Source organism: Canis aureus, chromosome 3 (genome assembly GCF_053574225.1).
Source record: "Canis aureus isolate CA01 chromosome 3, VMU_Caureus_v.1.0, whole genome shotgun sequence".
Lineage (NCBI taxonomy): Eukaryota > Metazoa > Chordata > Mammalia > Carnivora > Canidae > Canis > Canis aureus.
The window spans coordinates 20,222,502-20,248,309 of NC_135613.1; the positions used below are offsets into that span (position 1 = coordinate 20,222,502).

A 25,808-nucleotide genomic window follows, 5' to 3' on the forward strand; every position below is an offset into this window, starting at 1 on the left:
TATTGCCTGAGCCAAGCGACACCAGGTTTATATTGCTAACTTCTTATCTTCCCATGGATTCATTCAGAAACTTAAACACTTGAAATGAATGTATTTGAGATGGCATGGGTGAAAACACTTAGCACAGAGCCATGTTCACGATGACTCTCAATAATGATCTATTGAGTCAAGAGATATATTTGTTCACTTACTAACAACCGGAGTCTTAATTTCTGGGGAAGTATCTAGGAAACTGTTAAATTCAAATTCATTCATCAGTCAGATTTCAAACACAAGAGATGGGAGATTTTTTTATTTATTTGCTTATTTAATTTTTTTAAGAAGGAGGGCAGGGGCAGAGGGAGAGGGAGAGAGAATCTTAAGCAACCTCCACCATGCTCAGTGTGGAGTCCTACCCGAGGGCTTGATCTCACAACCCCGAGATCATGACTCGAGATGAAACTAAGAGTCAGGTGCTTAACTGACTAAGCCACCCAGGCACCCAGCCAAGAACCATTGTTTAAAGAGCAGTAATACAAAATACAGAAAGCTAATGAGTTCTTATACTAAAGCCTGCATGTGGACTATCATTCCCACAACTCTATATTTTTAAATGTTTTCTCCATTTCACAATAGTACTCCCCAAAATGGCAGAACAATTGTCTGAAAATACTTCTTCTGATGCTGAACATATTCTGTATGTTTGAGATTGTGTGAGAAACTCCATGCAGCAGTGACATTGGAAGAGCAGACATCTAAAATACAAACCTTCACAGAGGATTGAAAACCTGAAATATCCATCAGGAATGGTAATCATGGTAAATGGAAGAATTAGTAGAGGCCACACGTTTATCTTCATCACTAGCTTAGAGCACCAACATCGTTGCTAAAGGAAAAATAGAGAAAAAGGAACACTACAATAATGAGAAAAACACAATTTTGAAGTCAGGAAGGCACGATTCCAACTGCAGCTTCTCTGTAATTGCTTTGTGACCTTGGGAAGGTAGTTACAAGATTTGAGCTCAGTGTCCTCAACTTTAAAATCGGAGTAGTAATAGTAATGCCTACAATCCAAGGCTGTTTTACTGGAAACAGCGGCATCTGGCACATAGCAGTTACGTAAGAAAAAGAAGCCACTATTTATAATTATTTTCCCACTGTCACTGCCCTCCAGTTAGAGATCACCAGGAACACACCTGTAGTTAAACGAGTGGGTTTATAGCTCATTGCAAGGAGGGAGAGCATACCGTGGGGAACCGTGGGGTGCCCTTGTTAAGAGAGATTTATAGAATTGGGGCTTGTATTAGCTGCCTTGGGGGAAGGTTCATAAAAGTGGTGCATTGCTCTGAATGGGATGCTGCTGGGATGCAGGGGTAATTCTGTGACTGGGAACTTTAAATCTATCTATAGACAGGGCTGAGATGAGGTGACAGCCATAATCAGCAGGGAGGCAGCCATCACTCATATTGGCTAGGGAGGGGTCTACGCTCACACTCGATGACAGAGTGGCCGTGTTCTTGTCCTCATTCACCCATCTTGGTCACACAGAGGCCCTGTCCAATGCCAATCTTCTGCAAAGTTGTTCATTTCCACCAGGAGAATGCCAACATCTAGCTGATGGCACCAGGCCAGCTCCCGGATGTTAGCGGCTGCTTTTCTCTTCCTGCCCACATTCACTCAACAAGTTTTTAGTGAGCATTGTCAGTCCCAGGTGTCCTTTCTTGAAGACAATTTATATTCTACCAAAAAATAGGTTAATACAACATGATAATTTTGATGCTAAGTGCAGAGAGGAAAATAATATAAGATAGCATGGTTAAGAGTGACCCAAAGGGCAGTCGGCTTGAATCAGTGTGGTCAGATGAGTCCTCTTCAAGGAAGTGATGTTTAAGACAAGAAGAAATAGATGCCACCTAGAAACAGGGGATGCATGTTCCAGGCACAGACAATAGCAATTTCAGAGCCTGACACCCAAAACAGCTTAGCCCAGGGAAGGTCTTAGTGAGATACTATGCCAGACAGAACAAACAGGCATTGCAAATGTTCTAAGTGCAAAGGAGCTTGAACACCAGTGTGCCATTTTCCCTGTGTGGATGGAGAATGGTTGGGGAAGGTAGAGGAGAGGTGATACAAGAAGTGACACAAAGCTTTTGTCATTAACATGCAGTAGACTTGGAATGCGGGGACACAGAATTGTAGATTCTTAGCCTGATAACACTGAAAGGTATTTGATTATTGGTCTGACCCAGTCATCTCTTTTCCACAGAAAAGAATCAACCCAGACCAGGACTAAGTGATTTGCCCACATCTAAAAATTTAGTTAGTAGCAGAGCTGAAAGAGACAAGCAGGGGCCAAGCCCCAGAACATTCCTCCATCCTATTGCCCCCAAGCATGTGGAAATGGAGACTCACCATATTGGGGGAAGGAGACTATACATTAGAAATTCCTCCTGTGTTAGGGCACAGTCAGGAGATAGATGGTCAGGGGAAGTGAGGAGTCCTGATGTCCTTCCAGCATGATTGTGTTGCCTTTCTTAATTGTCCACTTAGAGGTGTTTGCCAAGGAAGATAATGTGAGCTGCGCCCATGACCTACCTGAGGGTCGATATCCTAGACAGCCTGCACTGCATCAACATCTATAAACCTGTGTTTGTACACACCTCTAGGAATTCAATCTCATGATATACTTAAAGATGCACGTCACAATTTTATTATCTGTTCTTTAATCAGAAATGTATTTCTATAATCAGGAAAAAAATTGTTTAATGAAACAAAATGTTTTTAATAAGAAACAAGTTAAATGATGACACATCCATGGCCATTAGTCATCTGGTCTACCTGCTGTTTCTCCCCATTCTGGTTAGTGGGTAATCATGCTCTGTCAGTTGCTCAATACTTTGAGTAATGGAATATATGAATTGTGAAATATTACACATCTACTTAAAAGATAACTACTTAACTACTTGAGAAAAACTGCACAATGCATTTAAAATTGACAAAAAGAACATCAGAACCCATTTTCTCACTTTTTGATCACTGATATTTTATACATTTTCAGAAAGGAAAATGAATAACTCCCATGATACAAGAGATAAATGTATCATAAATGTTTCCATGCTCTTCTTTGGAGTTAGGCTGCTGCTACCAGTGGTGCCTCACTAGGTGCCTGCTTGTCCTGGAAGGGCTCTGATGTCAAGGCTGCCACCAGGTACTGGTGAAAAGTGTGATGGTTAAACACCTGCGTGTTCCTCAATGAAACTGGGAACAGTATATCTGCAGAGTATGGGAGTGCCTGCTGGAACCCAAGCAGATTTCATGATGCTTCAGCTCTGGAAAATCTAGGTTCCCCACACCCTGTCCAAGAGAATATGCTTGAGGGCGTAAGAAGAGATAAGTCTGTGCATGAGCCTTTGTTAAGTACTACTGCATACTAGGCTTTGCTCAAATATTTTTAAATGTAGAATTTCAATGATAGTATATCTTTATGATGTGGGGATTGGTAGTGGGGCGTTAAATATAAGGCATTTGGAATTGAGAGCATTTGAAGGATTTGGCCCAGGGCACACAGTAAGAGTCAGATCACAATGTGGAAGCCAAACTTTTTTTTTTTTTTGGTATGCAACCAAAATGGCTATACCTAGACCTGTCAGCAGGTCGGAGGAATATACAGGCCAGATGTGTATCCTCCCCATGCCCCGAGGTCATCCCTGTCCTAACTCTGATTTTGTTACTAATTGAGTGCATTAATGGACACACATCATTTATTCTCTCTGGGCCTCAGTTTTTCAGCTGTAAAATGGGACAAGGAGACATTTGAAGTAGACAAATAAAAAAAATAAAAAAATAATAATAATAAAAAGTAGACAAATATTAGCATCCCACCAGCCTTAAAGAATGTAGGATTCTATGAGTTTGGATGAGATCTGCCCAAGCAACCTCAAGTCCGGTCTTCCACTTCCATGAATAGCTATTTTGAAGCTGTCAATCTGATGACTCAAGCAAAGCACCCATCTTCAAGGAGCACAAAGAAATCCTTGGCCAGTATCTTCCTGGATGCAAATGCTTTGCTCCTTGATTGCATGTCACCTTGAAGAGACAGATGATGGATGAGCAAGATTCAGCTTTGTCCTGGAAAACTTTTACATGGCATTTTTCCCCTTTTCTTTACAGATTTATAAAGTCAATACTTCAGCTTTTCCATGACATGAGGCTTGTATTTTCCTGGGCTAGATGTAACAAAGAGCTTTCCAAATGATCAGTGACACCTCAAGTTAAAGCCGCATTTTGAAATTATTCTTTAGAATCTCTAACTTCATTGGGAACAGTGAAATCAGAAAGTTAGTTTAATACTCTGCCAGAAATGCGTGGAGAAGATGTAGAATGTTTATAAATGAACATCCAGTGATGTGCGCTTGGTAATTTCATTCAAAGATGTAAAGGAAGAGATATTACAAGGGACATTTTTGTTATTTTGTTGAATGCTATTCACCCAAAAATAAATAAAATTTCAACCTATATTCTTGACCTTCAGGGACTTATTTTAGGATCATATGGCTTTCCCTAAACAGCTGAATTATTTAGTGAGATTGAACTGTCAGAGACTTTAAAATAAAGCCCACCAAAATACCAGCCACTCTGGAGTGCTACAGCTGCTCCAGGCTCGATCTGCATATTTCATCTCAGCAGACTGAAGCCTGAAACTGAAAAATAGCTCAGAAAATACTTATCACCTTCCATGCCAAATGCAAAAAGAATTCATCCAAAGCTGAGAATTTGATATAGTGGGTGACCTACTCCTACATTAATGCTCAGAATGGCTGATGGAGCTCTATCTGCATTTCTACTACTTCAGCCCTGTTTAGGCCATCCCTCTGTGAAAGTGCTCAGGGGTCCCTCCTTCCATAGGTACTAGGGCCCCAAGTGAATTAATAGAAGGAGCAAGCTTGGAGCACCACACCTGCCTACATGGCCATGATTAACAACACATTTTCAATGCATGTAGAGTGGTATGAAGAAGTTTAATTTATACATTTGTTGCCTAAATGGAGTGAAACCAACATTTTTAGCTCATAAGGAATTTTTATAGATTGCTAGTAACTCACTTTCCCAAAGGATATAAAAAAGAATGAAGAATTCAAGATTATCATGTTGAGTACCTAGCATGCTGGAGCTCCCTAAAGGAATCAATGGCACCTACTGTCGAAGCAGATAATGATGGTGGTGGTGGTGGTGTTGAAGGTGGTAATGGTAGTGGTGGTGGTGATAATAGGATAGTGGTTATGATGGTGATGGTGATGCTGGTAATGGTGGTCGTGGTGACGATGGTGATGGTGCTAATGGTGGTGATGTTGAAGGTGGTGATGATAATGATGGTGATGGTGATGATGGTGGTAATGATAGTGATGGTGGTGATGGTAGTGATGTTGGTGGTGATGGTGATGGTGCTTATAGTGGTAATGATGGTAATAGTATTAGTGGTAGTATCAGTGATTGTGGTGATGGTGGTGGTGAAGGTGATGATGATACTATGATGATCATGGTGAGGATGACAATGGTGAGGATGACAGTAATGAAGACACTAATAATAACAGTGCTGCTGTTACTGATAGGATGATAGTGATGATGATGGTGACAACAATGACAATGATGACGGTATAGTGATGGTAGAGGCTTACGCTTGTTGATCCCTTGTGATGTATCAAGTAATATGCTAAGCACTAAATATTCATTATCTTATTCAGCCTTCAGCACCTTTATATGGGGTACATTACATGCTGTGATTTTCCCATTTTATAGATGGCAAAACTGAGGCTAGGAGACATTAAGGAACTTGCCCTTAAATTCCTTAAGCCCTAGGACAACACTTCTTAAATTTCAATATACATTAGAGTCACCTGGAAAGATTTTTAAAATCTTGACCCAAAGGTTAAAATAATTTGTCCAACGTTGCCCAGCTGGTGGGTGGCAGAACCAGGATCCACAACCAGGCCATCAGGCAGCAAAGTCATGGTCTTGTCCACCCCATTGTGCAGTTTCCCTTGACAGTCTGACAGTGCCTGGGAATTATCATGGTCCTCATCCATGCCTTTGTGGATATTGTTTTTAATAATAATAAGCAATGGTCCAAAATGTGAGTAGCAGATCTTTTGGAAAGTATGCTAGAACCAGTCTGAATCTCTGTCCACCAAAATAATTTCAGTTTCATTCACAATATTCTGTTCTGTTGAGAATATGCTTGTGGTTATTTTTGCCTGAAGGCATAAAATTCCAATGAAATATTAGCTGCTTTTTAAGTGTCTTTGGTAGTTAGAACCCTGAGTCCCTAGAGATGGTGATAGAAGTAGATGATGTATGGAGAGACATACAGGTTTCCAAATCAGTGAGTCAGAGTTTTCCTTGATGAAAAGAGAAGTTCATGGAAAACTCCCAAAACACCTCTATCCCCAGATTTCAGGTAAGAAATTAAAGCTCTTAAGAAATGCTGGCAACACTCACCCATGTTTCTAATCCAAAGGGCTGGGATTGTTTCAAATGAGACCATGTGAGTTAATTAAGGATTTGCTTCCCTGGGATTAATTATATTTTTATAACCTTAATTTAATTTTCAAACTAATATTTTCCATGACAGTGGGATCTGATTAGACCCACATGGGCGAACTCCTTCCATGCCAGCTCCTATTTTCTCATTTAATCCCTATACAACACCAACAGATGGGTAATAGTGTTCCCATTTTGCAGATGAAGAAACTGAAGCTAAGACAAGTTAATTTTTTTCAAGGTTAACACTGCATTATTTTCTCCCAGATGAGTCATTGTTATATAGAAGGAAGAAAAGTTATTTTAGGAAGCCTCCCTCAGTTTTCCCCAAAATGAATTTCTGGGCTAGAAAATCAGATCCTGCCATTTTCACACTTGACCTCAATTTGCACACATTTCTCTGTCATTAAGTGGGCAGCTTTATCACCTGGCTGCAGAGATGAGGAGGCCAAGATTCAAGACAGATAGCTTTCCCCAGCTGCATGAACATCCCACAAAGGGGTCAAAGAGTTTTCACACTTGGCTTTAATTTCTCCCCACACATTTTTTGTTGGAGATAAAGATAAACATGTTTTTCCTCTCCCTGTCTGTGCTTTCTTTTTGCCTTTAGAATTCAGAATGGATGCCTTCATCACATGGCTAAATAAAACTGAATGGTTGAAATTTCTAAGCTTCACAGTTAGAAGCTATTGTAAGCATCCCAAAAATTGTCAGAAGGAGGGCAGAGAGGAACATTAAGTCTAGAAATAGAACTCAGAAATCTTAGTCTTCATTGATGTGGGTACTTAGGGAGACACCAAAGTAGTGGGAACATGATTCCTGCAAATGAATCCAGGCATCAGATAATTCATGGATATCTGTGCCTATTGGTGCAAAAATGCAACTACCAGTTTTTCTAATGAATTATTCTCCTCTCACCCCCTCCCCAAATATTTTTATTAGGCATAAAAATACACAGAGAGGAACATTAACTAAATTTAGACCTAGATGCTTAGAGATAGATGGGTCAGCCCAGCCTTTTCTAGTGGAAGTGGCTTGTTGAGATCAGTTTCCACCATTTGGTGTTAGAGTCCCATGCCTCCAGTTTTATAAAATAAATCATTTCCAGCCTCAGAGAAGGAGAGGAGAGGCAGAAAATGAAAATTAGCAAAGATGTTATTTTTCTCTGAATGTTGGAAGAAAAACCACAGAAGGATTTATTACAAATTAATGTAACAAATTCTGCCCTGAGTTTTTAACCTATGCTGTTTGGACTTTTAAATGAAAGTTTGCCCAGTTCGCCCAGTTTGCCCAGTTCGCAAGCGAGAGCCCATTCTTTAGTGATACACTACTGCCACCTGGTGACAGTGTACCTATATTGAAGGGGGCTAAGAAGAAGAAAAAAAATTAATCCATTACCAAAATCACAAGGCTCAATGGCCCCACAAAAAATCTGGTAGTAATTTGTGTCATAAGAAGTTAGATGGAAGAAATGTCTGAGTTAAAATGGAGCCAGGCTGTGGGAAAGTAGTCAAGGGGTTTTGCTTCTATTACCACCTTCTATTCCACCACCTTGACCACCTTGCACTTGACCAATCTGCCTTCTTCCTGCACACAGACATGAGACTCATTGTCCTAAAGCTCTGATTTCATCTGAACTACCCCTGCTCAAACACCTTCAATGGTACTTATGTGTCCATAGGATGAAGAGCAAAAGCCCTCACACTGATGTACTCTATGGTCTCTGCACGTTGCTCTACTTCCCCAGACCCCAGTTCTCTCATTCAAGACAAGGAAGGTCCCACTTGGGAGATCCGTTTGGATCCCATGCTGTGACAAGAGTTTGCCTAGAGTAAATTTTGGTTATTTTTTTTAAATGCCAAGCTCCAAGACAAGCTATGAGGGAATCATGGTGTCACTGATATATGGAGAAGTCAGTAAGGAAAAGCTCATTTGCAGATAATCAGGAAAATAATTGGTGTAGGTATATGGGCACAACAGCAGCTAGGCATGCAAACACAGAGAACCAGAATACTATCTGCTAGCTTAGAGGAGCAGCCAAGAATGGGGAAAAGGTGCAGCAGGTATGTGCAAAACATTTAGTTAAAGTGCAACTTCTAGAGTCCCAGAATCTTGGTCTGCTCTTTCCTAGCTGTGTGTTCTTGGACAAGTTACTTAATATCTCTGAGCTTCACATTTCTCTATGTGTAAAAGGGGAAAGATAACAGTGCCCTCCCTGAGACCTGTGATGAATATTCCATGGGTCACTACAAAAGAGTGTCTGGCTTCTGGTAAACATTCAGTGAATATTAACCAGTATCACTATTACCATTCTCTCCTTCTTCATCATCATTATTTATAGAAACACTAAGTTTTTCCAGGGAAAAGTGGTAGAGAAAGAATAAGGGGATAGATCCATTCCTGAATGAAGGCCCAGCTGGGAGAGATGAGCTTGAGGGAGAAGGAAGGGGGAAGGAACAGAGGAGAGGTTCTCTCAGGAGAATGGGGTGTGGATTGGTAATAGCACTCCTGAAACAGCACAGGACTTGGTGACTTGCAGGCTATCGATACTGGAAACACAGCAAGTGAAGAGTAGAGACTGAGGGGATTACGTAAGGAAAGTAGGCTGAAGAGCCATGCCCTCAAGTTCTGGTTCACAGCTGGTTCTCCTCGGGAATGGGAAGGTGGGGTTCATTCCAGAGCATCAAGAAGAGGTTAAGGGCAAAGTGTGTGTGCTCTGTAGGCTACAGCTTCCGTATTCACCTACATTTCAAATTACTTACATTTATTGGGTCAAAATGATCCAGTCCTGATGCAGTTTATTTCTACAATGATCTATACTGATCTATGATGTGTCATCCCAGTTAGAATGTCGAGCCATCAGGGATAGGTGCCCTAGATGTTTCTCTGAGACCCGAGATGAGAGGATGGTCAATAAAAGTAAATGATGAGGGTAATGGTAAAGATCTGAAGGCACCAACAGAAAAACAACCAACAGACAGAAATCATGAAGTACTTGACCACTCAAGATGGAGACCTGGCCTTCCTGCCTTGGTACACATCTTTGTTGTATCCTTCAGCCCCAGGCACAGCTCTGATACAGAGCCAGAACATGTTGACTGTTTGGGAAGGTGCTTACTCTGTAAATGTCACTCCATGTATCAACAAAACAAAACACACACACACACACACACACACACACACAAACAGTTCTTTTCTAAAAGATTTTATTTATTTATTTATTTATTTATTTATGAGAGAGTGTGTGAGCAGGAGGGAAGGACAGAAGGAGGGGGAGAAGCAAACTCCCTACTGAACAGGGAGCCAGACTCAGGTTCAATCACAGGACCCCCAGATCATGACCTGAGCCAAAGTCAGATGCTTAACCAACTGAGTCAGCCTGCCCCCCCAAAAAAACAGTTCTAAGAGGTAAGTTCATATCATGGCAATAAATGCCTATGTTAAGAAGCAAGAAAGATTCCAAGTGAACAGTCTAACTCTACACTCAAGGAACTAGAAAAAGAACAAACTGAATCCAAAGTTAGGGGAAAAAAAAGGAAACAATATAGAGCAGAAATCAGTGAAATAGAAAACAGAAAAACCATGGAATAGATTCAGCAAACTAAGAGTTGATTCTTTGAAAAGATAAACAAATTTGACAAAGCGTTAGCTAAACTAACCAAGGAAAGAAAGGAGAGGACCCAAATCAACAAAATTATAAATGAAAAAAAAAAAAAAAAGATGTTACAAGTGATACCATAGAAATTCAAAGGAACATAAAAAAAAAAAAGAAATTCAAAGGAACATAAGAGGCTGCTATGAACAACCTAGAAGAAATGGAAAAATTCTTGGAAACATACACCTTACCCAGGCTGAATCAAGAAGAAATCCAAAATCTGAATAACCCCATTACTAATAAGGAGGTTAAATCAGTATAACCAAGAATCACCCAATGAAAAGCCTAGAACCAGATGGCTTCACTGGTGAATTTTACCAAACAGTTAAAGAAGAATTAACACTAATTTTTCTCAAACTCTAACCAAAAGAGAGAGAGAGAGAGAGAAAGGAAAAAAGACATTAAAAAAAGAGGAAGGAACACTCCCAAATTCATTTTATGAGGTAAGCATTATCCTGATACCAAAATCAGACAAGGAGATTACTAGAAAAGAAAACTACAGGCCAATATCCCTGATGAATATGGATGCAAAAATTCTCAGTAAAATACTGGCAAACTGAATGCAGCAGTGCATTAAAAAGCACATATGCATCACCATATGATCAAGTGGGATTTATCTTTGGAATGTAAAGATGGTTTAACATATGCAAATCTATCAATGTAATACATCATATTAATGGAATGAAAAAAATCATGAGATCATCTCAATAAATGTAGAAAACAACATCTGACAAAATTCAACATCCATTCATGATAAAAAGCTTTTAACAAATTAGGCATAGAAGGAATATATCTCAACACAGCAAAGACCATATGTGCAAGTCCAAGGTAACATGCTCCATGGTAAAAGGATGAAAGCTTTCTCTCTATGATTAGGAATAAGACAAAGGAGCCCACTCTCACCACCTTATTCAACATGGTGCCAGAAGTTCTAGCTAGAGCAATCAGGCAAAAAAAAAAGAAATAAAATATATCAAAATTGGAAAGAAAAAGTCAAAGTGCTTCTATTTGCAGATCACATGCATATATATATATATATATATATATATATATATATATATATAAAGACTAAAGACTCAACCAAAAACCTGTTAGATCTAATCAATCAATTCAGCAAAGTTGCAGGTTACAAAATTAACATTGAAAAATCAATAACATTTATATACATTATTTATATAAGTAGCATTAATATACATTAGCAGTGAATTTTACAAAACAAAAACAGAAACAACAAATTGAGGACATTAACAACAGCTCCAAAAACAATAAAATAGTCAGGAATAAATTAAGCTCAGGATGTGAAAGAGTTCTACTCTGAAGACTAGAAAATATTGATGACAGAATAGAAGATAAATAAATGGATAGGTATCCCATGTTCGTGGATTAGAAGAATGAATATTGTTAAAATGTTAATGCTACCACAAGACACAGATTCAATGCAATCCCTATCCCAATTCTAATGGCATTTTTTTTACATAAGGAGAAAAAAACACTCCTAATTTATATGGAATGACAAAACAAAAAACAACAACAACAACAAAAACAAAAAAACAAATAACCAAAGAAATTCTGAAAAAGAAGAACAAAGCAGGAGATATCACACTTTTTGATGTCAAGCACTATAAAGTAATCAAAACCATATCGTACTGGCATAAAAACAGACCAATTGAACTGAGTCAAGAGCCCAAAAATAAACCCAAGTGCATACAATCAACTAATACTTACCTGACAGGGGAGCCAAGAATAATCAATGGAGAAAAGACAGTCTCTTCAATACATGAGGGGATAATTGGCTGTTCACATGTAAAAAATATTAAACTGGATCCCTATCTTATACTACCCACAGAAATTAACTCAAAATGGATTACAGACTTAAATGTAAGCACTGAAACCTAGAAACTCCCGGGTGGGGCGGGGGGAACCCACAGGAATAAAGCTGCTTGACATGGGCCTTGGTAATGATTTTTTGGATAGGACAGATAAGCACACAAACAAAGTGTGCTTAAAAAATAAGCAAGTGCTTATCAGACTCAAAAGCTTCTGTATAGCAAAAGAAACCATCAACAAAGTGAAAAGACAAGCATGGAATGGGCAAAAATATTTGCAAACCATATATCTGATAAGGAATTAATATCCCAAATATATAAAGAACTTGAACAATTCAACAGCAAAAAAACAACCCATTTTAAAAAATAAACAGAGGACCTGAGTAGACATGTCTCCACAGAAGTTATAGAAAAGGCCAATGGGTATGCGAAAAGATGCTCAACATCATTAATTATTACGGAAATTAAATGTGAGTTAAAACCACAGTGAGATATCACTCACACCTGTTAGAATGGCCACTTTCAGAGAGACAAGAGATAACAAATGCTGATGGAGATGTGGAGAGAAGGGAACCCCTGTGCCCTATCAGTGGGATTATAAACTGGTGCAGCCATTACAAAAAACAGTACAGAAGATGCTCAAAAAAATTAAAAATAGAACTACCATATGGTCCAGCAATTCCACTTCTGAGAATATAGCCAAAGGCGATAAAACCTACCTAGAAAAGATATCCACACCTCCGTGTTCAGAGCAGCGTTATCTATAATGGCCAGGATATGGGAACAACCTCAGAGTCCTGTGTGGATTGATGGATAAAGAAGTTGTGAGATATGTGTAGATATATGTAGACATAAATCTATATATATATATACACACATGATGGAATATTACCCAGTCATAAAAAAACAAGGAACTCCTACCATCTGTAACAACACAGTCCTTGGAGTGAAGTAAGTTAGACAAAGAAAGACAAATACTATATGATCTCACTTATATTTGGAGTCTAAAAAAAGCAACCAAACCAAACCCAGAAAAAGAGATCAGACTTGTGGTTAGCAGAGGTGGGGTAGGGGAAGAGACTTGGAGGAAGGTTGGTCGAGAGGAACCAGCTTCCTGTTGTAAGATAAATAACTAGGGATGTGATGAGGACTATAATAAACATGCTGTATGATACATAGGAGAGCTCTTAAGAGAGTAAATCCTGAACTCTCATTAAAAACAAAAAACAAACAAACAAACAAACAAACAAAACCAAACAAACAAAAATAAATAAATAAAAACAAAAAACAGGGCAGCCCGGGTGGCTTAGCACCTACCTTCAGTCCAGGGCATGATCCTGGAGTCCCGGGATCGAGTCCCACATCAGGCACCCTGCACGGAGCCTGTTCCTCCCTCTACCTGTGTTGTGTCTCTGCCTGTGTCTCTCTCTCTTTCTGTCTCTCAAGAATAAATAAATAAAATCTTTAAAAAACAAAAACAAAAAACAGAAATCAATTCTCCTTTAGTCTCTATGAGCCTAGATTTCTAGTCTTTGGCATCTCACTTTTACCAACTGCTCTTTTGAAGTCTTTTAGGTTAGGATCCGCTTCTCACATCCTCCTCCATCTGCTCATGGTGCTGGCAGAGAACTGTGGTGGCCACGGGGCTCTGGCTGCAACTCACGTGCTCTGTGATCTTGTGCAAGTCATTTATCTTCTGTGTGCCTTGGTTTCCTCACCTGTCAAATGGGTACATTAATGCTGGTACCAACCTTGCAGGGTGGTTTTACAGGGTAAATGAGCTGCTGCAGGGAAAGTGAAGCTCACTCGGGCTAGAGCGTGGTGTGTGGAAAGTGCCGTGTAAGTGATGAGGTTTTTTTTTTTATTATTTTATTTTTATTGTGAGAAGACCTTTAATACAAAGAGCATTCAACACCTGAATTGCTAGTGGATTAGAGACAGATGGTTTCTCCCTCACTGTTCATCACTAGGGAGGCACAGATCAATGTCACCCCAGCTCTGTCCCTAAGTCTAGTGGGAAAGACAGATGTGAATACAGCCCACTGTGATTGATGCTTTGCCAAGGAGATGGACAGAGTGTGCAGGGAAATTATGTGAGGCCCAAAAACACGCCTATGAGACCCACAACCCTAGATGTTCTGTCTCAGGCATTTGGAGTCTGTTCTTCCAAGACTGAGCCATTGAATGGTGAGGAGCATGTTCTGTGAGTCAGATTTCTATGGGCTCTTGGGTTAGACTAGCAACATGTGACTCAATCTGTCTGGGCCTTCGTTTGCTCATCTGTGAAATGACCAGAGGGGCAACTTTCTTCCAGGTGGGATCCTCATGACGATCTGTACAAAAGATAGTATCTGATTCATTACAAAGGCTTCGTGTATTTTATAGGAATGCCAAAAACAGCCATATCTATCTTGATCAAATCGAAGAAAAAATTTTGAAAACCAAATTCTGTATTCAATTCGGTAGAGAGCTTATGGCATAAAACAGTGGTTCTCAAACTTGCCTGAACTTGAGCATGATCAGAAGGGCTTTCTGAAATCCACATTGCTGAACCCCAGCCCCAGAGTTACCCAGTCTGTAGGTCTGCTGAGACCTGAGAATCTGCATCCTCAAACAAGCTCTGAGGTGATGCTGGTGATGCCTGGTCTTGGGATTCCGCTTTGAGAAACGTGGACTTCAAGCTATCCCATGCTTCTAACACAGAGAAGAACCCCTTCTTATTTCTGTGTCTCTGCCCTCTATCATTTTCAAACCTGAAATTTTTATGTTTGAGGTTAATTTAAAAAGGAAGATTTCAGTGCATCTGGCGTGTATATAAATTGGATCCAGCTCAGGGATTTTGCTCTTCCGTTTAATCTTGGCTTGTCCCTGTAGATCCATGAGTGTCAGGGCTGATATTTCTGATTCCCTATTTGTGCCAAAAGGAGGCTCATTTGCCCAGCCAGTCCTGATGTCACACACCCTCCCCACTGTTCCATCACAGGACAGGAGACATTCCAACAGGAGGTTTCAAAAATAGGATTGCTCCTAAGAGTAAAGAAAAAACATTTCTTTGAAATATTTTCTTAAAAGTTAATGTTTAGAATCAATCTTGTGACAGTTGGTTGTATGCCAATAATCAGGTGAGGCTGTTTCCTGCTTTATTGTGCTCGGGATTTAGCTACACCTAATCAGTTTCACAAAGCCTTGTTCCTACATAAGATGATTCATTCCTTCATTTACTCATTCAGTTTTTTCAGCAGGTGTTCATTAACTGTCTACTCAGTGCCAAGCTCTATACTAGGTTGTGAAAATAGGAATAAAGATAGACATTCTGTAATCAGGCAGTAAGGAAATTTATAATGGGTTTTCAGTTGTCTAAGGACAAAGGCATTTATGATTTTTGTTTCTTGTGGCACTGCACTTACTTGGAAAGTTTTGTATTTGGTTGATTCTGTGGCTGTTATTTATTTACACAGGGGAGGGGGTAGTATTTACACCCTGCCCAGCAATTCTTATAAGTAATAATATATAATAACTAGGTTCCTTGGGTTCCCACAAAGACGAACAAGGTATTTAAGGAAGCTTGCAATTAAATAGAAAAAGTAAACATATATCTGAAAATATATCTGTGATGCAGAACAATAGCAGTGGCTTGTGGGGGAGATAATTTCTCTGTCTGAAATGCTTAGGAAAGTCTTCCTAGGCGAGGTGATATCAGGGGTGGGTTTTGGAAGGGGAAAAACTTGTTCTCACATCAAGTGTTAAAGTCCATTCCCCTTGGGGCATCTGGGTAGCTCAGTAGTTGGGTGTCTGCCTTTGGCTCAGGGCTTGACCCCGGGGTCCCGGGATCGAGTCCCGCATCAAGCTCCCCACGGGGAGTCTGCTTCTCCCTCTGCCTGTGTCTCTGCTTCTCTTTGTCTCTCATTAATAGATAAAAAAAATCTTCAACAAAAATTAAAAAGAAATAAATGCATTCCCCTCATGTGGTTCCAGGATTGCCAGCATTTCACCAGACGGAGTTGCACTGTAGTAGAGGGCTCCCATCCACGGCTGAGAAACCCATCTCTGCTACTTTGTAGTGCAGTGCCTTTGACCAAGATCACTTCATTTTTTGAGCTTCATTTCTCATTCAAAAAATAGGAGTAACATTACAACCCACACAGAATTGTTAAGAGAGATAAAATAATATTGGAAAAGTACTTAATATAGTGCCTGGCACGCTATAAGCACTTAATAAAATTACAGTTGCTTTAATCATTGTAATTACCGTAGCGTTGATGGGTGTCGCAGGACGCAAAGTCAGTTGAGTCAGGTTCGGGACATGAGGCCAGTTTACAATATGCATGTCTAATGGCGGGGTCTTCAGAGGCTTTCGGACACAGAGGTGTGTTGCAAAACAACCAGAGGAAAGTTCTCTGTTGTATCCCCAAGCACATTTGAAAGGAAACCCTTTATCCATTGTACATCTGTCAGAACTGGGGTTCATAGCCCCCCAGGTAAGCCTGGGAGCTTCATTGCGTTTATACTTCATGATTGTCGGCCTACCACAAATCTATGCTTCCAGTTCAAAATGGCTCCACGCTGCATGTGCTTCCCACTTTCCCAGGCAAGGCATGTGTGCAGGTGCCTTCTGAGGACCTGGGTTATAGAGATCTTCTCACCTTTACTTTTGCGACTTTATCTGCAGTGGCCTCTGAGGCACTTGGGCATGCCAGTGTAGCTGTCTGGGGAAGAAACTGATCCAATCCAAGTACTTTGTGAAACATTGGCAGATGCTCCAAAAGAAGCCCCAGTGGGCAGCTGCACCCATGCAGAACAGGCATGGGGTGGTGGTGGGGGGGGTGATGATCCATCAGAGGAAAGGGTATCTGCTTTTTTATGAGATTCACCGGAAGACACCTTTAAATTATATACATTTCTGGGCATCATTTGCATGTGTCTGAGAACATTACTCAAAAGAAAGCTGTTTTGTACGCGTGCAACACCCTCCCAAGTAAGTCCTGAAGAAATCAAATCAGCAGTTTGACTCACCTTTTCTAGTTCTAAAAATACCTTTTCAGGATAAATGTGAGAATTCAGCCCTAACTGTCCCACTCTGACATTGCTGTTTTTACATCTTTTCTTCTGTGACCACCGACATCCTGTATACGTCATTTTATATTTTACTTTTCTACCTACTATATCATAAGCACGTCCCAGATTGCTGCCCAGTCATTATAATTACAACCTTTAATGACTACATAATGGTCCATCAAGTGGCTGAACCTAATTTATTTGCCCATTTTCCTGTGGTTGAACATCTCAGCCATTGATCGCCAGTCCTTCTCAGCTGCAGAAACTGTATTTTAAGAAGCCATATGTGGAATTGGAATATGTTTTATTGATTCTTTTTTTTTCTTAAATATCTAAAGTAGGACATAATCACCTGCAGGTGACTCCTCTCAGACTATAATAATGAAAGCCAAGTTCTCATCATTATTGCCTCATGCCAAATTCCCTGTGTCTGGTCAGAGGTAATCTCTGTATGGGCTTGATTTCTGTCCTTCTAGACATTTTTGTCCACATTTACAAACAAAATGGAAACATTGTGTATATATGGGGTTATACAGGACATAGTATTTTTAATTTGCTTTTTGTATCACTTACTATGGCTCAGTAATATTTCTTGTTGCTGCATTCAGACCCACCTTGTTCTTTGTCCCCACCACATGATAGTCCACGAGGTGGGCAAGCCCAGGGTTCTTCATCAGGCCCTCTTGGGTGGAAAGTTAGGCTGCTCACAGCATGCTGTCACTACACACAATGGTGCTGAGTGTCCCTGGATCTGCTCTGGGTCCTTTGAGTTCCTCTCATGGTGATAGTTCCAAGAATTCATGTTGAAATCCCCCACCTGGGGAGGTTTCTTCTCTTCAGCTGCTGTAAATAATGATAAAATGAACACTGAAAGCAGATCATCCTTCCCTCCCCACCACCTTTTCTTCTGAATTTCATGGGAATCAATGAATGATTGGAGTAGGATGAAAAGAACAAGGAATTAGGGACACTTTTGTGATGCATGCCACCAACTGTTTTCCAAAACTGGTTTTAGCACCTGCTAAAACCTGTGTCCTAGGGAGCATCCACTTTCAGAGCTCCCCTGCTCTCCACCCAGGACTCCCAAACAAATACCTATGCATCCATAAGAGAATCTGTATTCCTTATTGTACAAACTGGCTTTCACTGCTTTTCTTCAAAATGTGATGCAGGGGCACCTGGGCGGCTCAGGCAGTTAAGCATCTGCCTTCAGCTTAGGTCATGATCTCAGGGTCCTGGGATGGAGCCCCGAGTTGGGCTCCCTGCTCAGTGGGGACTCTGCTTCTACCTCTCCCCTAGCCCCTCCCCTGGCCCATGCTCGGGCTCTCTCTCTGTCAAATAATTTTTTTAAAATGTCTGATGCATTTTCCAAGCCAAATAATGCTAATAATAGCAGTAGCAGCAGCTAACACTTGCTGAGTGCTTTCTATGTAGCAGGTGTGATGGTGATGCCTTCGCAAATACTTGGGCTTATATAATTTTCAAGAGTGACCTATAAAACAGGAGCCATTCTTTGCTTGTTTTCCCGTGTGTAAACTGATGCTCAGACAGGTTCCAGAGTTTGCTCAAGGTGACAGACCTAGTAGGTTATGGACTTGGAACATGAGCCTGGTTTTTCTGGCTTCAGAGCTCAGCTTTCCCATCCACCTGCAGTACAACCCAACCCACCTGTGACCCCTGAACCTGCCCCTAATGGATGGAATTGGGCATTTAGTCAACAACAAATACTTCCTGAGCATCTAAAATGCAGGAAGCCTGGTGTGAATACTAGTCTGCCCTGGGGGTCTGGGATGCATCTCCTACCCTACTCATTTCTCCAGTATTTGTTCATTCATGTACTTGTCTCTCTTTGGCTTTCAGAAGCCATCCCTCCCATCCCCAGGTTTGGATGTGTACTCTAGCACACTCTTTTCTGGATTTTCTTTTCTTCTCTAAGCATTTGCCCTTCCATTTTCCCTCTTGGGAGCTCCAGCTACCACTATAAGATCTTTCATTTGCCATTCACTGTTCCCATTTGCATTTTCCCCCAAAAGCCTTCTGGTAGCAGCACATCTCTGGATGGCTAAAAACCTCCGGCTTTGCAATGTGTCCCTCCACAGAATCTTTTCCGTCAGTGGTAACCTGCTCTTCAATTGTCCTCTGTCACTGTGGAGTACAGGCCCAGGGCAGCATCCCTTCCTGTCAGCAGCTCTGCTTTCCCTGTGGACAAGTCTCCTTTCCTTCCTCTGCACTAGCTGGAAACAAACCACTAATTGAATTTCACCTTTCAGAGCTCTGAAAAAAATGACAGGCTCACGCCTCCAATTAGTTTCTTCGACCGTGTTGAGGAAGGAACATGTTACATCCTCACAAACACAGCAGGGCTCACAAACACAACCTCCACCATTGCAGGGAGGCTGCAGTCATTTTGGGCCTTTCCATCTGTGCTCCAGCGGCTGGTGCTGGCTTGTTCAGAGATTGGGCGGCTGCCTTCCTTCCTGCACCTGGCACTGATGAGGAGCAGACTATGTGCTAGGCACCGGGTCCTGCTGTACACACAACTGCCACCAGGGCAGACACTCTCCAGAAACCATGGGGCAAAACAGGGAAGTCAGGATGTGGCGGTTCCAGTTGTCTTGAAAGTTTAACTACATCAGAGGTTCCAGGGCCATGGAAAAAGAGAATGATCAGTTGAGAGCAGTGGAGCCCTGTGTCAGGAGTTGGGGATACAGAAAGAGTCCACACAGCCCCTGACTTGGGGGGAACCCAAAATCTGGTGAGAAGCCACCCAAGCGATCAGTTTCAGTGGGCTGAGAGAGTGTGAATGTGCCGGGAATGGTGGCTTCATGGAATGGGGGTTCATCCTTTTGTGGATTCAAAGGCAGCTTCATGAAAGCATAGACACTTCAGTCACTTTCAAGAGTTTCCCAAGTAGGCTAATGAGAGGAAGGATACTCAGACACTGGGAGGAATATTTGCACCAACCCACAGCAGGGCACATTCAATGCATAGTGAGTAACTAGATGTATTGCAAATACACGTGAGAGAACCTGAAAGAGCCAGGCCAGGAAATCACAAAGGTCCTGGTAAGGTCTGATTTGGCCTATGGGTTCCATGTCATTGGTGCTAGAAGACAGAGGATGTGCCAAAGCACCTGGGCACGAGCCCCACCTCTGCCACTTACTAGCTGCGTGGCCGTGGCAAGCTGATAGTAACCTCTCCAGCTTCCTCATGTAGTCAATGGTGTTGGTAACAGCACACACTGTGGGGTGTCCTAGGGATTAAATCGAGCAGCACACCTGAGACCCTCATCATAAGGGCCAGCTTCCTAAGTGCTCAGTAAATATTAGGCATGATTATTATTAGCGATATTGTTAATGTCTATTGCCATAGCAGTCTGTGAGGCAGAGTGGGCAAGACGAGCTTCGAAGCAGGTAGACCTGAGTTCGAATCCTAGGTCTGCCTTGTATGGCCCCTGGGGCTTGTCACCTAATCTCCCCAAGCTTCCCTCACCTACTCTGCCCCTCAATTAGGGAAAGTAGGTGTCTGCCAGCTAGCCCCATTCCTGGCACAAAGAGTTTCAATAAATGACAGTTGTTATCATGACTACCCTCTCCTCCTCCTCTTCCTTCTCCATCATCATCATCATCATCATCATCATCAGTCTTATCCTCAACAAGGATGGCCTTATCATCATCATCATCAACATCATCATGTCTTATACTCAACAAGGATGTTCTTACCAGTAACAGTAAGCAAAGGTATAGCAGAGGAGGACTATGTTTTAGAGGAAAGAATGTAGGGCTTGATCTGGGGAAGAGGAACCCAGTAGGCCAGGCCAAGCCAGTGGTTGCCAGACCTTCCACATCTGAAATACCTGGGGAAATGTCTTAAAACACACATGCTGGGAATTCCCCCCAAATTCTGATTTGACAGGCCTGAGGCAGCACCCCGAAATGTATGCTTTGACATATTCACCAAGGGATTTTGCTTCTCAGCTGGTGGAAGGTCTGAGAGTCCTTACTGGACAGAAGAGTGAGGCTAGCCTGGCCTGGAGAAGAAACAGAAAAGGCCATTAGAGGTTGAAACTCTCCCACCACCTCCAAGCCCCAGGGTGCATGTTCCTTCCCAGCCCTACCCAGCCAGCAGCTTCAGGAACCCGGGTGGGGGAGGGGGGTAGGTTACCTGCAGGCCTGTCCCTGCCACATCTGCTCCTGCTGGATCCTGGCAGACACCCAGACCTGCTTTCCCTCTGGCTCTTGACGCCTGGTTTTTTGGGCTCTTGCTTTGCTGGTCCATCTACTTAACTGTTTACTTTTTTATTTTATTTTTTATTTTTTAAAGATTTTATTTCTTTATTTGACAGAGAGAGAAATGGGGAGAGAGAAAGAGAGAGAGAGAGAGAACACACAAGCATGGGGAGTTGCAGCCAGAAGGAGGAGCAGGGAGCCTGATGTAGGGCTCCATCCCAGGACCCGTGGATCATGACATGAACCAAAGGCAGATGCTTAACTGACTGAGCCACCCAGAAGCCTACTGTCTACTTGTTTATTTCAATCCTTTAAAGGGCCTGATTAACTTATGCTTGTGACAACAACTCAAAACACAGTAATCCCACCCCAGCACTTCCCATCATCATCACGCTTGGCACTGTGTGCATTCTCTCTGGGCATTCTCCCTTTCTTATCTGATCATACATCTGTAGAGACAAGAGACAGGGCTCTACTTTGTTTAGAGTTGATTTCACAAAACCATGGAGTTATAGAATGCAGTTTATCTTATAACTGGTCTCCCCCCACTCTCTCCCCCCTAAAAGTTATGGTCATGTTTCCATGACAATTTAAATTTTTTCTTTTTAAAAACAGCCCTGTAACACTGTAATGCACTCATTTCTCATTCTCAGGTTTCTAACTCTTTTTTGAAACCTGAGTAATCAAATATGGGTCTCATTTGTGGACTTCCTTACATACTGGCACCCTTCCACCCTAATGGCTAGATTCCCCATGACAGGACTATCTCTTGCTGACATTTAGCCCCCTGATCCCGGACCCCAACACCATCACATCTTCCCCTGACCCAATCTGGGTTTGATGAGACCTCTGTGTTACACTATGGTTCAGCAGTGAGAAAACAGCTGCCAGGGGCTGCCCCAGGATAGTATTGAAAAGTGAAAATGTCACCATGCAAAAGCTGTATTTACAGACTACGAAGTGACCATTTTTCATACATTGTTTATTTTTATTTTACACCTCTCCTGTCAATCCCAATATAAACTGTTGGTTTTTTCTCCCTCATAAATCTAATTTGAATACCACAGTGGCCAATAGCAAATCTCTCTCTCTTTTTTTGAACACAGCAAAATTGTGTTCCCATTTCACAGTTTTATTTAAAAGGGGTGGGGAGAATAACTTATCGTAATAAAAATAACAGAACTCAGAAATTCCACTGGCGTTTTGTCCAAAATAGATTTTGTTAGCATTGGGATGTGGCAGTACTATGGATAAGAAACCCATCTTGATCACCTGTTTCCCCTGAAGGAGCTCTAAAACCTTTCTTCTTGGCATGTGTTCCAATGGGAGAGAGGACAGAGGAGACATGATTACATTATCGGGCAGAAACACATGACTATAAATAATTGACTCTCTCATGTTTCGTGAGCCTTAACCTCATACTTCAGAATGTTTATTTCCTTTATTTCAAAATGTTTATTTACTTTTGTCCATTGACTTTAATTAATTTTGCCTTTGGCTCATAAACAGGTAAAGTTGAAAACTTTTATATTTGCATTTTTATTTTGAAGCAAGCTAACTAATTAAACTTTTCAATTTGGTTTCACTGTGCTGCACCAGAGCTGTAGAAAAATGGCTGGCCATCATAGATTTGTGACCATTTTACTAAGGAAGGGGGGGAAGAAGCTTATGAAAATTATAATGGTTTTATGGAAATGCTGAAGAAAAAGCCTGCATTAAAGGTCTCTATGCCACAGGAAGAGAGACAAGCAACTGAGGTATAAAAAAGGAAGTTCTAGAAACTACATAAATGTGAACTTCCCTTGAATTCTAGAAAAAATGTAGGATGAGTTAATATAAAAATGGATCATGAGCATATAATTTTCAGTAATGTTACTCAACTGGAAAAAAAAACAAAAACAAAAAAAACAAAAAAAGAAGTATACCCAAAGCATAATGTATGTTGACTTCAGTCTAACTCCTGACAAGTTCTTCTGTGAAATCTTAGGAATTTTTTAAAAATGAGAACACCATTTTTTAAAAGGTAAAAATTCAAGACACTATTTTAGAACTCACAACTATATCGTCAACTAATCTTTGACAAAGCAGGGAAGAATATCCAGTGGGGGAAAAAAAAGACAGTGTCTTCAACAAACAGTGTTGAGAAAACTGGACAGCCACATGCAGAAGAATGAAACTGAACCACTTTTTTATGCCACACATGAAAATAAATTCAAAATGGATGAAAGACCTAAATGTGAAACATGAAATTATCAAAATCCTAGAGGAGAACACAGGCAGAAACCTCTTTGACTTCGGCTGTAGCAACTTCTTGCTAGACACATCTCTGAACAAAAGCAAAAATGAACTATTGGGACTTGATCAAGATAAAAACTTGTGCACAGCAAAGGAAACAGTCAAGAAAACTAAAAGGCAACCTATGAAATGGGAGATGATATTTGCCAATGACATATCTGATAAAGGGTTAGAACTTATCAAACTCAAAACCCCAAAACCAAATAATCCAGTTAAGAAATGGCCAAAGACATGAATAGAAATTTTTCCAAAGAAGACATCTAGATGACTAACAGACACATGAAAAGATACTCAACATCATTCATCATCAGGGAAATTTGAATCAAAACCATGATGAGATGCCACCTCACACCTGTCAGAATGGCTAAAATCAACAGCACAGGAAACAACAGGTTTTGATTAGGATGTGGAAAAAGGGGAGCCCTCTTGTTGAGAATGCAAACTGGTGTGGCCACTCTGAAACACAGTATGGAGGTTCCTCAAAAAGTTAAAAATAGAACTACCCTATGACCTAGCAATTACACTACTGGGTATTTACCCAAAGGATACAAAAATACAGATGTGAAGGGGTACATGCCTGCCGATGTTTATCGGGAGCATTATCTACAATAGCCAAGCTATAGAAGGTCCCCAAGTGTCCATCAACTGATGAATGGATAAAGAAGATATGGTATATATAAAATGGATTATTACTCAGCCATCAAAAAGAACAAAATCTTGCCATTTGCAATGACATGGATGGAACTAGAGTATATTATGCTAAGCAAAATAAGTCATAGAAAGACAAATACCATATGATTTCACTCATATGGAATTTAAGGAACAAAATACATGAACATATGGGAGGAAAAAAAGAGATACGAGAACAAACCGCAAGAGACTCTTAACGATAGGGAACAAACTGATGGTTACTGGAGGGCAGGGAGGAGGGGGGATGGGCTAAACAGGTGATGGAGATTAAGGAGGACACTTGTGATGAGCACTAAGTGTTGTTTGTAAATGATGAATCACTAAATTCTACTCTGAAACCAATATTACACTATATGTGAATTTAAATAACTAACTAGAATTTTAAAAAAAAATGAAACAACAAAAAACAACTTAGAGAAGATATTTGTAACACATTTATTTTTTTAAGATTTTATTTATTTATTCATGAGAGACACAGAGAAAGAGAGAGGCAGAGACATAGGCAGAGGGAGAAGCAGGCTCCCTGCAGGGAGCCCAGGACCCCAGGATCACACCCTGAGCACAAGGCAGACATTCAACCACTGAGCCACCCAGGTGTCCCTATGTGTAACACATTTAATTGATAAGAGAAAGTAATCAGAATGTATGAAGAATTCCTAAACTCAGTAAGAAATTTAAAAAAAAGAAATTCTTTTTAGAGATCTAGAAGATATAGTCATTTCACAGAATAAGAAATGTAAGTGATGAAAAATGCATTAAAAATCAGTTCAAACTCATTGGCCATCGGTGAAATTCAAATAACAACTGCAATTAGATGTGATTTTATGCCTACCTGATTGGTAGTGAAGTGCAAACATCGGGCCCCTCATCCACTGCCACTGGGAGCATGAGTTGGAGCAATGGCTTTGAAGGACAGTCTGTCATTATTTCTGCTGCAGTTGAAGATGTGGTACCTACTCCTAGGTCTGTACCTGCAAGACACTTTCCTATGTGCACCCGGACACATGGAGGCAGGCTGTTCCCCAACACCATGGCTAGCCATTGCAAAACCAGGGAACATCTGTGTGCTCACTAATGAAGCAAACAGAATAAATGACAGCACAGTCATCTGGCCAGCCACGCTGCAGCACCGACAGCTGATCTCCAGAACATACTGTGCCACAAAAAAAAAAAAAAAAAAAACACAATTTGCAGAAAAATATATATGGTACCATTCCAGTTATAGAGAATTCAGAAATGCAAAAAAACAAAAAGAAAAGAAAAGAAAGAAAAGAAAGGAAAGGAAAGAAAAGAAAAAAAGAAAAGAAAAAAAACATTTAGAGACAGATAAGGAGTAAAACTATGGAGCAAAACAGTGGATTAAGAGATAAAGCAATCCTGATGGAGGGTGGGATAGAGGGGAACATTCGAGGCTCTGGTGGCATTGTACGTGGTACTTCCTAAGCTGGGTGCTGGGTAGAAGTGTGATTGTATTGTCTCTTGTGCCTGCTGTATGTTGCATGTGTATGTGTACACATATGTGTGTTTGCATATATTCCTGTA

General features: G+C 40.9%; 1 protein-coding gene across 3 annotated transcripts in view; it reads left to right on the forward strand.

Moving 5' to 3' along the window:
- CDH13 (cadherin 13) overlaps window positions 1-25,808 on the forward strand; it is a 1,003,185-nt gene that overhangs the window by 712,499 nt on the left and 264,878 nt on the right. Inside the window, exon 7 of one of the 3 annotated variants that reach the window (XM_077890997.1) lies at window positions 21,398-22,214. The exons of the other annotated variants lie outside the window; for them this stretch is intronic. Coding sequence (XP_077747123.1) covers window positions 21,398-21,519 — 122 coding nt within the window. The 3' untranslated portion in view covers window positions 21,520-22,214. Of the gene's footprint in view, window positions 1-21,397; window positions 22,215-25,808 lie in introns of those variants that run through there. 3 annotated transcript variants of the gene reach the window in all.